At 39.2% G+C, this 16,945-nt stretch overlaps 1 protein-coding gene across 2 annotated transcripts in view; it reads left to right on the plus strand.

Annotated features, from left to right (window-relative positions):
• LOC124595535 (general vesicular transport factor p115) overlaps positions 1-16,945 on the plus strand; it is a 213,011-nt gene that overhangs the window by 117,318 nt on the left and 78,748 nt on the right. For both annotated transcript variants that reach the window (XM_047134304.1, XM_047134303.1), the window contains exons 12-13: positions 5,123-5,303; positions 10,250-10,440. In XM_047134304.1, the coding sequence (XP_046990260.1) occupies positions 5,123-5,303; positions 10,250-10,440 (372 nt within the window). The remainder of the gene's footprint in view (positions 1-5,122; positions 5,304-10,249; positions 10,441-16,945) is intronic.

Consider the following 16,945-nt stretch of genomic DNA (forward strand, 5'->3'; position numbering starts at 1 on the left):
ACATTAAATATTTCGCAAAGCACTAATGTTTTGTATTATTCTGTTCAGAAAACATAGTTGCAAAAATGGTTTCACTACACCAGCTGCAAGTATGGCCCCATAGTTTCAATAACAGCAGTATTTTTAATTGTAGTGGTCACAAGGCATTGTAATTGCTAGTAGAAATGTGTTCTATGAATGAATAGTCATATTTCATGTTGCGTTCACCAGTGATCATCTTAGGAACCACTTGTCTGTGTAGCACTTGTCCAGTTACATCTATTTCTTACTTGATAGCTCTTTCTGTGTCTATATGCTTGATTATTTGGGTAAGCATGGCTGGAGCTGAACGAGGTGATACAATGGGTATTACACTTGACTTGCAACTAGGATGATAACAGTTTAGGTCCCTGACCAGCCCTCCCTATTCTGTGATTTCCCTAAATCACTTAATGCAAATGCTGGAATGGTTCCTTTTGAAAGGGTATTGCCAATGTCCTTCCCCATCCTTCCCTAATCGAAGCTTGTGCTCAGTCTCCAATGAATGACCTCATTGCTTATAGAAGATTAAACTCTGATCTTCTTTCCTTCTTCCTTTAAATAGGACTAGAACTTGTTTTAATTTTTCACATTCTTTTAATTCATTTTTCAGTTTAACTAATGAAGGAATTCCACTCTCTTGTGTATCACTGTGTGCGACTTAGTCAGTTGCAACTTTTTTTTTTTTTAACAAGTGCAGGCCTTTTATTGTTCCTGTTTGTATGTAATAGTCATCACCATTTTTCAACATAAGGGGTTTTTTTTTGGCCTGGTCACCTGCCAATTCTTTCACCATATGATGTGTTATTTGTTCCTGAACTTCCCACATCAGGGCTCTCCACTCTCTAATCTATCATATAAAAAGCTTCAAGCCATTATTTCCATGGTTGTGCCCTACAACTCATTAATCTATCAAATAAGTCATTGAGTAATCATGTTAATGATTCACTTTGACTGATGCTTCTTCTGTGAGAAATCATAAGTAAACACAAACATTCATTCTTACATAAAGTAGTTAGTTGGTAAGTACTCAAAAGATTTTTGTAATCATGGGGACTGTCTAATCTCGTGAGTGTGTGAGAGACCATCTACAGATGTAGATCAAGTATTACTATCACAAATGACAGACACTTTAAAGTAGTGGTAATTGTATTAAAAATATAGCCAGAGAAGGTAATGATTTTTCTGACCAGAGATTTTTTTTCCTATGTCGAAACCATTTCTCATTTCTTTTGAAGTGACTTTTGTTAGTTAAGCTGTGGCTGTTCCCTTAGTTCATTTCATGACTTATTTTAATTGCTTACTGTAATTATTTTTCATCTATATAAGAAGTCTTATGGTATTCAGACAATAAAATGAGCCAAACTGTGAACTGTTACTAGGTAACCGTGTAAGGAAATTTTTAAAATATTGTTGGTTGTAATTATAAGTGAAGAAAAATTTCCTGACATATCTGCTCTTTGTAAAAACATCCTAATTTTTCAAAGTAGTTTCCTTTTTGGTCAGTACACTGTGTCCAAGGTTTTTCTAGTAAGTAGATTGCATCCCTGAAGCTGGTCCCGGCGGAGGTTCGAGTCCTCCCTCGGGTATGGGTGTGTGTGTTTGTCCTTAGGATAATTTAGGTTGAGTAGTGTGTAAGCTTAGGGACTGATGACCTTAGCAGTTAAGTCCCATAAGTTTTAACACACATTTGAACATTTTTTTGCATCCCTGAAATTTAATTATGGAGTCTCTTCAAAATATTCATTTATGGCTTCCATAAATTTTATTAAATGTGGGGTGGTCCAAATATATTGAATAGAATAAGAGTTCCAACAATTCTCATTTTGGTCATTTAAGTTTTTTCATTATCGAAGTACTTTTGACAGTCTGAATTAAAGCTGATTTGTCTCTTTTACTGTCTAGCCTCTTAGCAAATATTGTGGGCAACCTCCATGGTCTAGTAGTTAATGTTGCTGGCTACTGAGGCAGAGTTCCTGAGTTTGATTCCTGGTGATCACCTCAAAGTTTTTTTGTGTTGGAAAGATGTAAAATGGGTTCTGCCCAGTCTTTCATTGCCAAATGAGAAGCTTCTTAAGAAAATAAGCAATGAAACTAACATGCAAGCTGCAAATTTGTATTTTACACAAGCAAGTTAATGTATAAAATAACCAGTATTCTTTTTAAAATGTTCCTAAGATTGGTGAGAAATTCATTTTGGCAGTTGCTTTTGGTCAGTATTCAATAAATGTTACACAAACAATTCTTATGCAAAATATTTCTTCAGAGAAGCTTGGAGCATCAGCTATTTCACACATCTTCCACTGTGAATTGTCCAATATCATGTTGTTCACTTTCTCTCTGTTTTTATCTGTGGTTGCATTTTTGGGACTTCTTTCAAATAAATCATATTCAGGAAATAAGAGTATTTCTTAATTGTTGAAAATGAAAGAGTGGACTCTTTATGAACATTGTCTTTGGAAGATATTCTGTTAGTGTCAGACCTTCCAAAATGTAATTTTGTGTTGACATGGTATTTTAGTTCATTTGTTTGATGAACGGAAACCACTTTAAAAAATATTGTAATGAAAACTATTCTGCAGCTCAAGTTATACATATGAGGTGCATTATGCCATAGCATTTAACAAAGACAGACTTCCAAGGATATAGTGTCATCTCTCTGTCAACTTATGAGACAATGCCTACAGATTTAATTATTCAGAGTGTATATCGGGGAGCATTCAACATTTTCTTTCTGTTTCCATTTGTGGGTCACAGAGAGAATTTTTTTTAAAAAACCTTACGATGAAGTGCCATGTGCATTTGCAACATTGGATGTCATAAAACGTTTTGTATGTAGGACATACCTCTATAAACAGTTCAATGTCTACTTGCAAAATAAAGTACACTGTCTGATGTAAGTACACTCCTGGAAATGGAAAAAAGAACACATTGACGCCGGTGTGTCAGACCCACCATACTTGCTCCGGACACTGCGAGAGGGCTGTACAAGCAATGATCACACGCACGGCACAGCGGACACACCAGGAACCACGGTGTTGGCCGTCGAATGGCGCTAGCTGCGCAGCATTTGTGCACCGCCGCCGTCAGTGTCAGCCAGTTTGCCGTGGCATACGGAGCTCCATCGCAGTCTTTAACACTGGTAGCATGCCGCGACAGCGTGGACGTGAACCGTATGTGCAGTTGACGGACTTTGAGCGAGGGCGTATAGTGGGCATGCGGGAGGCTGGGTGGACGTACCGCTGAATTGCTCAACACGTGGGGCGTGAGGTCTCCACAGTACGTCGATGTTGTCGCCAGTGGTCGGCGGAAGGTGCACGTGCCCGTCGACCTGGGACCGGACCGCAGCGACGCACGGATGCACGCCAAGACCGTAGGATCCTACGCAGTGCCGTAGGGGACCGCACCGCCACTTCCCAGCAAATTAGGGACACTGTTGCTCCTGGGGTATCGGCGAGGACCATTCGCCACCGTCTCCATGAAGCTGGGCTACGGTCCCGCACACCGTTAGGACGTCTTCCGCTCACGCCCCAACATCGTGCAGCCCGCCTCCAGTGGTGTCGCGACAGGCATGAATGGAGGGACAAATGGAGACGTGTCGTCTTCAGTGATGAGAGTCGCTTCTGCCTTGGTGCCAATGATGGTCGTATGCGTGTTTGGCGCCGTGCAGGTGAGCGCCACAATCAGGACTGCATACGACCGAGGCACACAGGGCCAACACCCGGCATCATGGTGTGGGAAGCGATCTCCTACACTGGCCGTACACCACTGGTGATCGGCGAGGGGACACTGAATAGTGCACGGTACATCCAAACCGTCATCGAACCCATCGTTCTACCATTCCTAGACCGGCAAGGGAACTTGCTGTTCCAACAGGACAATGCATGTCCGCATGTATCCCGTGCCACCCAACGTGCTCTAGAAGGTGTAAGTCAACTACCCTGGCCGGCAAGATCTCCGGATCTGTCCCCCATTGAGCATGTTTGGGACTGGATGAAGCGTCGTCTCACGCGGTCTGCACGTCCAGCACGAACGCTGGTCCAACTGAGGCGCCAGGTGGAAATGGCACGGCAAGCCGTTCCACAGGACTACATCCAGCATCTCTACGATCGTCTCCATGGGAGAATAGCAGCCTGCATTGCTGCGAAAGGTGGATATACACTGTACTAGTGCCGACATTGTGCATGCTCTGTTTCCTCTGTCTATGTGCCTGTGGTTCTGTCAGTGTGATCATGTGATGTATCTGACCCCAGGAATGTGTCAATAAAGTTTCCCCTTCCTGGGACAATGAATTCACGGTGTTCTTATTTCAATTTCCAGGAGTGTATTTATAAGGTGTAGGTAGGTAATGTGAAACACAATACATGTAAAGCCCAGTTACTATGAACAAGGAAACTTTACTTCATAGTGTTCTACATACATTTGCGGATGGTTGAAGTAGGGATCAACCAATTTTGATATTAACTGGAGTGTTCACAGATATGGGCATAGGGATGTGGAGGAAAGTTATGGAAAACAACTTTTCCATGAGACACATTTTGAGAATTTAGGTTGAACACTTCTTTTTTGTCATTCTTCTATACATTTTGTATAATGTATGTAGCTGGAGATTATTTCTGCAACTGTCAAAAAAACTACAATAATGCCTAATGGGGTCTTTTTCCTTTGTTTCTGCAGCTCATAGTCACAACCATTAGTATTGTATTTTCTATAAATTGGAGTGCAGGAAAGTAGAAACAGTCATAAAAAGCCCTTGCACGCCTGATAGCAGAAATGTTCACAGTGCTGAAAGAAACAAAAGGTGAATATTATTTTTGCAATTATTTTGTTGTTAAACTTGTGTTTGTTAATTTTTGTTTTACGTGAACTGATCTGTTTAGGCATTCGGTAAAGGGGGGATTGTCAATAGCAAGTTGTTTCACTAAGCAAATGTCTTCTTCTGTACACATAAAAAAAGTACTAATTTTTTTTTAATATGTGTGGTGTAGCAGCAGTAGTGGAAATTTGTTTGATTTTCAAAGCAGTTGCTAAACTTTATATTAAAAAATTATGCACTTCGTTGCTTAATTAACAGTATATCATATTTTTCTGAATTTTTTACTAGGAAAATCTCTGCCAGCTGATTGAGAAACGCATTGGACTTGAAACATTCCTTGATAAGCTAAGTAGCGTCTCCAGACATGAACTCTATAGCAAAGCTGCAAAACATCCACAGTTGCGTCCTAGGCAGCCTAGTGATCTGCTTCTGGATCATGAATTCTGTCGGCTTTTTAAAGCTTTGGAAGGTAAGAATCATGATTATCCTTTTATTTTAAGGTTGAAGAACTCTCTCTCTCTCTCTCTCTCTCTCCCTCCCTCCCTCCCTCCCTCCCTCTCTCCCTCCCTCCCTCCCTCCGTCTCTCTCCCTCTCCCCCCCCCTTCCCCCCCCCCCCCCCCCAACGCCTGTGCATGGAGGGGGGGCGGGGGGGGGGGCAGAGGGAGGGAGTAGCTTAAGAAATCGTGCAGATGGTAAGCAAGTATTTTGCACTGGGAAGCATAGTATAATTCTGTTCATAAACTGTGTGCCACAAGCACACAAAACACAATCATAATCATTTTACCCAAGTCCTCTGGCCGTAATGATTATTAAGGCCCACTAAGTAATCTCATACAGCTTTAAATGCGAACATTTTTAGGTTAGGCTTTACCGTGACTGTTACTGACATTAAATGAAACAACAATTTCACTGTTACCAGTCACCGTTTTGTATATTTCCACGACGCGTTTCGAAGGTTTAAACCTCCATCGTCGGGTGGGTTTACATTAGTAAGTATTACATTTGTGTGTGTGTTGTGTTACGATTTTTGGAGGAACTTGTGGCACTGCCTAGTGGAGAAATGAGACAATATTTCAGAATATGGTTTAGGATAACTTTTATGAAAAATTAAACTGATATCTAATGGTAAACATTAAATAAGTAAACTACAGTACCTTCAGTGATCACAGGTTCCTTTTGCTGTCGTAACACATCACATGTATACTGCCACATTTGTAAACAAATATGGCGTCTGGAATCAGCTGGGTCCAAAGTTCGTATAGCAGAAGTGAAGACATAATCGCAAAGTGCAAAGAATATACATCATAACAATATTATTACAGAATAACTGCTTTAAGCATTTGGCGGTGTTTGTTTTCAGGTGTCAAATATATGTGTGTGTACTTCAGGTGCCGGCCGCGGTGGTCTCGCGGTTCTAGGCGCGCAGTCCGGAACCGCGCGACTGCTACGGTCGCAGGTTCGAATCCTGCCTCGGGCATGGATGTGTGTGATGTTCTTAGGTTAGTTAGGTTTAAGTAGTTCTACGTTCTAGGGGACTGATGACCACAGCTGTTAAGTCCCATAGTGCTCAGAGCCACTTGTACTTCAGGTGGTATATAAATCCAATTCTGACAAGTTAAAACAGCAAACATTCGTACTTGTTTATACAAACAGGTGAAATGTTAAAATGGCTTAAACATCATACTTATTGATAACAATTAGGTGAAATGTTACAGACTATAATTTCAATGATCATTTGCCAGACCATCTGTTTGTTGGTAGATTTTATTGTTAAATTTAGCAATGGGCTCAAATCTTTCCGGATTGCTAGCAGAAATATTTATAAGTAACCTAGAAGACAAAATCCTGAATTCCAATCACCACCTCCTCAAAAATATCATCTACTACTACAGATATGTAGATGATATCATCATTTTAATCAAAGGCACTAAAGATGACATCAGTGAGTTAAATCAGTTTTTCAACAACTCCCATGAAAACATAAAATTCACAGTTGAACACCAAAAAGACGACAGTATAAATTTCCTAGACCTTACCATTAGAATAAAGAATAACAGACATCAATTTGAAATTTATCGGAAGCCTACCACAACACACACCACAATCCACAACTCCTCTTGCCACCCCGCAGCACACAAAATGGCAGCATTCCGGTACATGATTAATAGAGCTATCCAACTACCACTCTCAGAAGATAAATGTGATCAAGAAATTGAAATAATAAAACAAACAGCTATTGAAAATGGTTATAACAACTCCATAGTAGACACCCTAAAACACTCAATAATGGCAAAGGAATCAAAACACAAAAAACAAAAAGAAAATAACATATTCCATATAATCCCCTTTCTGGGTAACATTTCATACCAGATTGCCAATGTCTTCAAACGGAAAGGCATAAGCATATCCTTTACAACAGACAACAAGATTGGACAGAAGTTACCCCACAACATCGGCACACGAAACCCACTTCATCACACAGGTGTGTACAAAATTGAATGTTTGGACTGTGACTGCTTCTATATAGGCCAGACAGGCAGATCATTTGAGATTAGGTTCAAGGAACACATGGCATCACTAAAAAAACAAAAAATATCACACATCAGCAATAGCTACACACTTGCATGAAACAAAACACCATGTTAACAACACAAGTATTAGCATCCTACACACCCAACCAAAAGGCAGAAAACTAGACATCCTTGAAACACTCCAAATATACAAACATCAAATGAAACAACCAGAATCTATCTTAAATGACAAAAATGACAATATTTACAATAGTATCATCTCTGTTTTCAGCAACTGCCTACACTCATAAAAATGCACACACACACACACTTACACACACACACACACACACACACACACACACACACACACACACACCTAATATTTACCATAAATATTGACAGCTGCCAAGAGTACAAGAGATTGACCTCATTCAAAGATAATTCATCACACCAACAGCTTGTACCCCTTGTCAGCTTAAAACTGTATGTACATCAACTACTGGCACAAATGTATATCTATCTGCATATTTCATAGCATTAACCAATGTATTCCCCAACCTTTAGGCAGCTACTATATGCAACATGCAATCATAAGACTCCTTGCCATGTAAATGTCTCCTCTCAATAATCACTCTTTCCTCTCTCTCTCTCTCTCTCTCTCTCTCTCTCTCTCTCTCTCTCTCTCTCCCTCCCTCCCTCCCTCCCTCCCTCTCTCCCTCTCCCTTTCACTCACACACACACACACACACACACACACACACACACACACACACACACTTTTTCTCTCTCTCTACCTCTCCTTCTGCCTCCAGCCCCTCACTTCACATCTGTTTATTAACCCCAATCAAAGAGTGTAATGTATGTATGATTTTACTGTTGTAGCCAATACGATCATTGAAATTATAGTCTGTAACATTTCACCTAATTGTTATCAATAAGTATGATGTTTAAGCCATTTTAACATTTCACCTGTTTGTATAAACAAGTACGAATGTTTGCTGTTTTAACTTGTCAGAATTGGATTTATATACCACCTGAAGTACACACACATATATTTGACACCTGAAAACAAACACCGCCAAATGCTTAAAGCAGTTATTCTGTAATAATATTGTTATGATGTATATTCTTTGCACTTTGCGATTATGTCTTCACTTCTGCTATACGAACTTTGCACCCAGCTGATTCCAGACGCCATATTTGTTTACAAATGTGGCAGTATACATGTGATGTGTTACGACAGCAAAAGGAACCTGTGATCACTGAAGGTACTGTAGTTTACTTATTTAATGTTTACCATTAGATATCAGTTTAATTTTTCATAAAAGTTATCCTACACCATATTCTGAAATATTGTCTCGTTTCTCCACTAGGCAGTGCCACAGGTTCCTCCAAAAATCGTAACACAACACACACACAAATGTAATACTTACTAATGTAAACCCACCCGACGATGGAGGTTTAAACCTTCGAAACGCGTCGTGGAAATATATAAAACGGTGACTGGTAACAGTAAAATTGTTGTTTCATTTAATCTCATACAGGTTTACCTTGTATGCCACAGGTTCTTATCTTCCCCTGTCGCAATTTAGTGTGCACAGTGGTGTCATGGTGCACTCCTTTTTCACAATTCTTAAGGTTCATTAATATACAAACATGAGGTTCATTATTAAAGAACAGAATAGTATAGACATATTATAAAAGCAGAAGCAACCAGAAGAGATGTTGGGGAATATGCAGTGAAGGGAGGGCATAAAACACTGATAACAGCGATCAACCCATGAGACACACATGTTTGGAAGACCTCAGTACGCACCCCTCGCGAGGACTCTAAGGACTTTGTGGTTCTCTGTCGGCTCCGCATTGGCCATATGTGGGTGACACATGGTTACCTCCTCCGTTGCGAGGACACACCTCGGTGTCGCCGTGGCTCATGAATGACAGTCGTCCATGTCTTGCTGGAGTGCCCACTTTTAGCTGCTCTGCGGCAGACTTTAAACTTCCCAGCACCCTACCTTTGGTGTTAGATGACAATGCCTCAACAGCAGCTGTAGTTTTACATTTTATTCGTGAGGGTGAGCTTTGTCATTTGCTCTAAGTTTTAGCACATGTCCTTTGTTCCTGTGTGTCCGTGGACCCTAGAGCTTTCAGGGTGGAGGTATTAGTGTGTTGCAGAGTGGCTGGCTTTTCCTTTATGTCCTCATGGTCAGCCAGCCATGGTAACCTGCTTTTTTGTTTTAACCTCTTCTACCTGTTTCTTGTGTCTTTGTGGTTTTCTTGTTCCTTTTTGTCCATTTAAGTGTTTTTTGCCTTTCAGTCATTGTTGTGGTTGTTTTTTCTTTCATTCTCTTTTGTGTTGTAAGTCTCATTGTCTTATTCTCACCATTGTGGCATTGTTTCCTTCGGAACAAGGGACCGATGACCTTGTAGATTGGTCCCCCCCCCCTCCCTCTTTACATTTTAGACACAAGAATTTTATCATTAAATAACTTGAGAACTACTGTTTCAGTTGAGGGAGCATTGTTACCCACGCATTCGTCTTAATTTTGTCTTTATAAGCATGTTCATGGCTTCTCAGTAACTGGCTCTGAAAGCTTGTAAAAGTTAAATTGTTTTGTGTATGTATTCCCCTGCCACTGTTTGTTTAGTAGATTTTTAATCTATCCATTTATATTATACTAATATGAAATGTAATTTATTTTAAATTTGTGTAAATTAAATGAGTTGTTCACACTTAACATGTGAACTAATTTAAGCAGTCTAGTCTGACTGTGCTAATACACACCTTTTATTTTCAGCCACCATGACCATCATGCACAATGAATTGTTTGTTAAACACATTGTGTTTACATTGTACTTCCGCATGCATTATTGATGTCTGAAAAAAATTTCTCTGTTGTAGGTATGGTTGTGAAAGCTGTAACACCGAAACCCAAAAATGATGTTGTCAATGGTGTTTCTGGGCTGACTCTCTCAGAATCCGAAAACAGTGTACTACTTCAGTACAAGGAAGTAATTAGAGAACAAGATCGAAAGCTTAAAGAATTATTAGAGGAAATACAGAAACTCAAAGAGGAAAATAATGCATTACAGGTAGTTCACTTATTTCTAGCATTTGTTGCAGGTTGCTACCTTCTGATGTGTGTTCGTAATAACCCTTAAGAAGGTATTTATTATTAATGTGGTTTTATTTTCATCAGATAGCACCAGATTTGTTGAAAGTTGTATACAATTCTTTGACCTATTTTGACTGCTATTTCCGACATGTAAAAATCTTTTATGGATGTTGATATACATTTACTGTCACATTCCTACAAAATCTGAGCATCAAAGTCAGTGAGTAAAAGGCTGAATGATGGTGAAGGGGAGTAAAGAAAATGTACTTACTTGGCAGCATGCAAATACTATAGCATGCAGTTGCAGTAAAAAGTTGAAGAAAACTCAGGTGACTAAAAGTGTGGTTTATTGTTTTGCAGTTAAGGAGAAAATGACAGGAAGAAAAGATATTTAATAGGAGGGTAATTCCAAAAGTAAGGTCTCCTATTTTTTAATAAGTACATAGACCTGTTTATTTCTAAAATGGCTTACATCAGTTTACAGCTTGAACATTTAGCTATTTTTCAACATAATCACCATTTCAGTTGATGCATTTTTATAAACGCTGTGGCAGTTTTTGTATGCCCATGTCATACCAGCTTGCCACCATGCTATTCAGAAAGTTATGAACCTCTTCTCTCACCTTGTTGTCGGAGCTGAAACTCAAACGGGCAATTCAGAACCAGAGAAGAGGAATGTTGGGCAAGGGCATACACATTCTCCATGACAACGTTTGCCTACACATCGCTCAGCAAACCGTTGCTCTCCTGCGACAGTTTCAGTGGAACATAATCACCCACCCACCCTATAGTCCTGACTTGGTGCCCAGTGACTATCACCTGTTCCCTATGTTAAAAGAATGTTTGGTTGTAAAGCAATTCAGCTCCGATGACGAGGTGAAAGAAGAGGTTCATAACTTTCTGAACAACATGGCAGCGAGCTGGTATGACATGGGCATACAAAAACTGCCACAGGGTCTACAAAAATGCCTCAACAGAAATGGTGATTATGTCGAGAAATAGCTAAATGTTCAAGCTGTAAACTGATGTAAACCATTGTAGAAATAAACAGGTCTATGTACTTATAAAAAAAATAGGAGACCTTACTTTTGGGATTACCCTCATACAATAGACATTACCTGATCTTTGTTCCTATCTGCTTCATGTGTTCCTCTCTTTATCTTACAGCTCATTTAACCTTCTTTTCCCCTTTCTCCAATTGTTTTACAACTGCCAACACATTGTTAATGGTATATTTCCTCTTATCTTACAAACGGAGCATATATCTGAAAATAAACAAATATAGTAAAACCTTACTAAGATGCTGATTTAGGCTTGCATATATTGTACTTACTAGTGAATCCGGAAGTGCTTCACAATTGCTCAATAAGTAGGGGAATTCGATATACGTCCTGAATTCGCTCTATCTCCTCCACACCCCCTGTGTGCTTATCTCCCCCTCCCCTTCCCCATACCCCTCCCTGTTCCCAAACCCCCTCCCCATACCCCTCCCCTCCTGTCCACATCACCTCTCCATCCCCTCCCCTTTTCTCCCCATACCCCATCCCCTCCCCGTCTCTCCCCATACCCCATCCCCTCCCTGTCTCTCCCCATACCCCTTCCCATCCCTGTACCCCTTCCCATCCCTGTACCCCTTCCCATCCCTGTACCCCTCCCATCCACCCCCCATCCCCCTCACCCTTCCCTCCCACTCCCACTCCCCATCCCCCTCACCCTCACCTTCCCACTCCCAATCCCACTCTGTCTGTGTTTCACGTCCTCCCCCTCTCTTTATTCATATCCTTCTCCCCCCTCTCTCTAGGTCCATTTCACCTCTCCCCCACTCTGTCCTACCCCTCTCTTTGACCTTGAGCCTTATTTATGGTTTCTGTAAACAAAACCTTGAGTGGGAACTGAAGTCACTTAAAATGAATGGCAAATCAGTTGGGATCATTGGTGTATGGGGCATGGGAGAGACATCTCCAGTTGCTGAATATGCGGGGGTAGTAGCTTCAGTGACAGTATTTTGCATAGTTTTAATCTACAAATGGTTAGGATTACAAAATTTCAAATGATTCAAATACCATAGTAGTATTCTAATCATAAGCCAATAAGCCATAAATACAACTTTTGTGTTTCTGTAGAAACAACAGCGAGGGGAAAAAAAAGCAGCACATCACTGTGTATAAAATTTTTCTATGAAATTATATGTAAGGAGAAGAATATATCTTGGAAAAATTTGTCTAATGGTTTACATGCCCCTCTATTGCAGTTGTGCATGAAAGAAATTGAAATTGTAAATTTTTGCAGCACAGTATTTTCTTTCTCATAGCCTGTTTTTTTTTTTTTTTTTTTTTTTTTTTTTTTTTTTTAATGTACATTGTTGTTTAAAAAATATATGGCAATCTTATGTCATCTGATTGTTTATTAGTGTATCATGTAAGTGTTTGAAGTGAATCAGTCAAAAGCTTTGCAAGATGTTGCTAATGTTTCCCCTTTCTTCATTCAATGTATATTTATATATTATTTCAATATAATAGATGGAAACATTCCACGGGGGAAAAATTATATTATATATAAAAACAAAGATGAGGTGACTTACCGAATGAAAGCGCTGGCAGGTCGATAGACACACAAACAAACACACAAAATTCTAGCTTTCGCAACCAACGGTTGCCTCATCAGGAAAGAGGGAAGGAGAGGGAAAGATGAAAGGATGTGGGTTTTAAGGGAGAGGGTAAGGAATCATTCCAATCCCGGGAGCGGAAAGACTTACCTTAGGGGGAAAAAAGGACAGGTATACACTCGCACACACACACATATCCATGGATGTTTGTCTTTAAATATGTCTGCTTGTGTCTGTATATGTGTGGATGGATATGTGTGTGTGTGCGCGAGTGTATACCTGTCCTTTTTTCCCCCTAAGGTAAGTCTTTCCGCTCCCGGGATTGGAATGACTCCTTACCCTCTCCCTTAAAACCCACATCCTTTCATCTTTCCCTCTCCTTCCCTCTTTCCTGATGAGGCAACCGTTGGTTGCGAAAGCTAGAATTTTGTGTGTATGTTTGTGTTTGTTTGTGTGTCTATCGACCTGCCAGCGCTTTCGTTCGGTAAGTCACCTCATCTTTGTTTTTATATATAATTTATATATTATTTACATTACAAAATATATAGCCTATATCCATCTTTATGTTCATTAGTGTCTCGTGTAAAAAGATTAACAGTGGTTAACAAAGACTTGTCTTTATACAGTAGCAGAGAATAGATTACACAGGAAAATTCGTAAGTGGCAAGCAACTGTTAGTGTCATAGCTGCAGATCCTGCTATAACTAACATAAATTTGTAGCTACGTAAGGCATTTCATATACTGTGTAAAGAAGTAAACGCAGTATTCTAGTCAAATTTTAATGAACTTATGCTATAAAATAAAACTGTTTTTCCAGAAGCACAGAAATTAATTTTTTTAAAGACTGAGGAAGTGTCTGCTGCTTTAGTCTGCACTGACTTTTCAACTCAGTTTCCTATGTGATTTAAGTGCTTCAACATTTCCACTAAGGACATATCTGCAAATGAGACTAATCACGTCAAATACTCAATATACTCATGAAACAGGGTTTAAACTGCATCCAACTTTGTTCTATGTTCAACACTTACTTTCTGTGATAAAATCTATTTTTTCATCTATGACCAACTTCTAAGGTTTCTTAACACCATCAATAAAAATGATGTCTTGAAAGTGGACATTGCCTAGTTTCTCATGGGCTATAAGGCAGTCTTCATCATCAGAATTGTTAGTATCGGAAATTGCCTCTCCTGCCCCAGAGACAAAATTTATCCAATCAGTCCACAACAAGAATTTTTTTCTCACAGTACCATTATCTTTACTCATGGATTTGGCTTCAATGGTGATTTTTTTTGGTAAATAATTCCAGGACTTGGCTTATACCCCTGGAGGCTACCCGTAGATGCCCTCTTCTTAATCCTACTGGCAATTTCTGTATCCTACGCTTGAATTACTGAATGGTGCATAACAACTGACACAGTACAATTTTTGTATTTCTACTGAATTAACATATTTACTAGCTCAGCATAAGTGCCAGACTTCACTTTTTGCAAATGTAATATAGGTGGATGGATAAAAAAGTCTGCTCATGAAGTGGCACCAGGAGAAAAAAATATAAAAGATTTGGAAATACACAAGCTTTCAGAGGCAGTGGCTCCTTTTCCTGGCAGATGAATTGAAGGGAAAAGAAAAGGGATGAAGGAAAAGGACTAGCAAGGTCTATGAAACCTGTCAAGGCGGCGGGCACAGACAGTGATTTTGTGTGTGTGTGTGTGTGTGTGTGTGTGTGTGTGTGTGTTTTATCTACTTGTTAATCAGTCTCTTTGCTGTGTCTGTCTGCGACTCAGCGTCTTCATCATAGTGAGTACCAATCTATCCTTTTCATACAATGTTGTCAGTATTTCCAAACTTTTTGTGTGTGTTTTCTCCTGTTGCCACTTTGTGAGTAGATTTTTTTATCTATACAATTGTATTTTACTTTCAAATGTTTATAATTTTTGTTGATATATTAGAGTTCACTTTTTGAAGTTTTGTAGCTTCTCCATATGCAATGTACTAATGTCTGTCTGTTTGCTAACAATGTCTTGCTAAGCTCTAGAGGGCATCCCTGGAGACTTGTCTAATTATTTTTGTTTTCATGAGACATCCACATCATTATTTGCACCTTCTCCACTAAGGAAAATACTGTCCTCTTATTTTGCACATCTAATGTGACATCTCTGAACACTTTAACTGAATAAAAATGAAAACACCATTTCCTCACTACACATTTTGTCTTGGCCGAGCATATGGTTGGAAAACTCAGACTACTAGGAATGTGATAGGCAGTTGGAAGTCAGAGTGTTAGCTAGGATGTACATATTCATTGTCGTGTTATTAACAACAGCCAATACCTATCCCCATACTGCATGATGCTTCACGTGTTGATGAACTATGGAAGCCCCTCAAAGCTTTTTAGAATTGCACTGTTGGCTCAGGGTTCATATATCTAAAATGAGAAAGATGTACATTTTATATACACCCTTGTGGAAGATATCATATGACAGGATTCAAAGACAGTTTTAGCAGTTCAAGAGATTTACACAGGAACTTCTTAACAAGCCTTTACTGCTCACAATTCTGTCAGTAACACTTTTTGTTGTACTTCCACATAATTTTGTTAAATAGAACTCCTTCATCCACCTGATCACGTAAACTTAAGATTTTTGCACTTAGGATCACTCTCCTTATGAGAAAATATAAAGCAGTGTAATAATATTTTTCAGTCTTGTACATATGGCAACTATCAAACTGTCAATGTGTGCACAGCTTCAGCCATAAGACAGGTAATAAAGGGCTACTATCAATTGTCAAATCTTAGACATGTCTAGTTAAATGCAGTGCAACTGCAAGTAACAGACAAGGTGGGGAAACAAACAGAAACAGTGCTTTATTTTTCATGACCTCTGGCCAACAGAAGAAGAAATGTTTACAACATGTGCGTTTGTGAGAGTGGATCATGGAAGGTAGGAAGCTACATCAGGATGATAAATAATTACCTATTGACACACTTTGATCATGTAATAGAGTAGAAATCAACAACCACAGCTCATGTTGCTTGTGCCAGCAAGTATATCCGTGTAACCCACTATTTGGGCAAGCAATGCTGCCCAATAATTTTGCACCTAGATTTAAGCTCTTTGAGTATTTTATACCACACTATGCTCCTGTGCCAAAGATTCCATATTGTATTTTGTTTCATGTGATTTACTCATTCTGGATCACATTTCACATGAGATAAGTGTTTACAACTTTCAGTTTCCTGTCTGTAATACTCAGTTTAGACCCTTCATATCATCTGTCTTGCTTAGCTGTGATGTTAGGAATACACTGTGTATTATAAATAGATGTCTTATCTACAAAACCCTGGTCTTTTTGTCATAAATATTACTCATTTCAGAAGTAAATGCATTACAGTCTTACAGTTTTTATTATTATAAAGGAATGCCACTCTGTAACGCCCCCTGAACCTCAGAAGTACATACAATGTTAATAGTGAGTCTTTGTTGATAATGGTCAGAGAGACCATAAAGAATCTGGCAGATAGTGGTGTCAGTTATTTTTGTGTGGTCTTTATATATCTGGTCAGTTACCATTCTTGAATGTAAAGCTGTTGTAATAGACAAACTGACTCTAGGTGCAAGATATAAGTAGGCTCAAATTTTTGATTGCTCTTATTTTTAAAAGTATGTACTAGCAGGGAATCTGCTTCAAATCTTGTGAAAGCTGCATGCCCCATACTTTGTTAAAACATAAATATTGATTTAAATTATCTTGTTGGAAATGTCAAACACAATTATATTGGTGCATTTCATGTAGTGTAAAGCTGTTCTCATTGCATTAATAACATGCAAACCATTGTTGTGAGTAACATTGGTTGAACTACCACAGATCTGTAGT

Source organism: Schistocerca americana, chromosome 2 (genome assembly GCF_021461395.2).
Source record: "Schistocerca americana isolate TAMUIC-IGC-003095 chromosome 2, iqSchAmer2.1, whole genome shotgun sequence".
Classification (NCBI taxonomy): domain Eukaryota; kingdom Metazoa; phylum Arthropoda; class Insecta; order Orthoptera; family Acrididae; genus Schistocerca; species Schistocerca americana.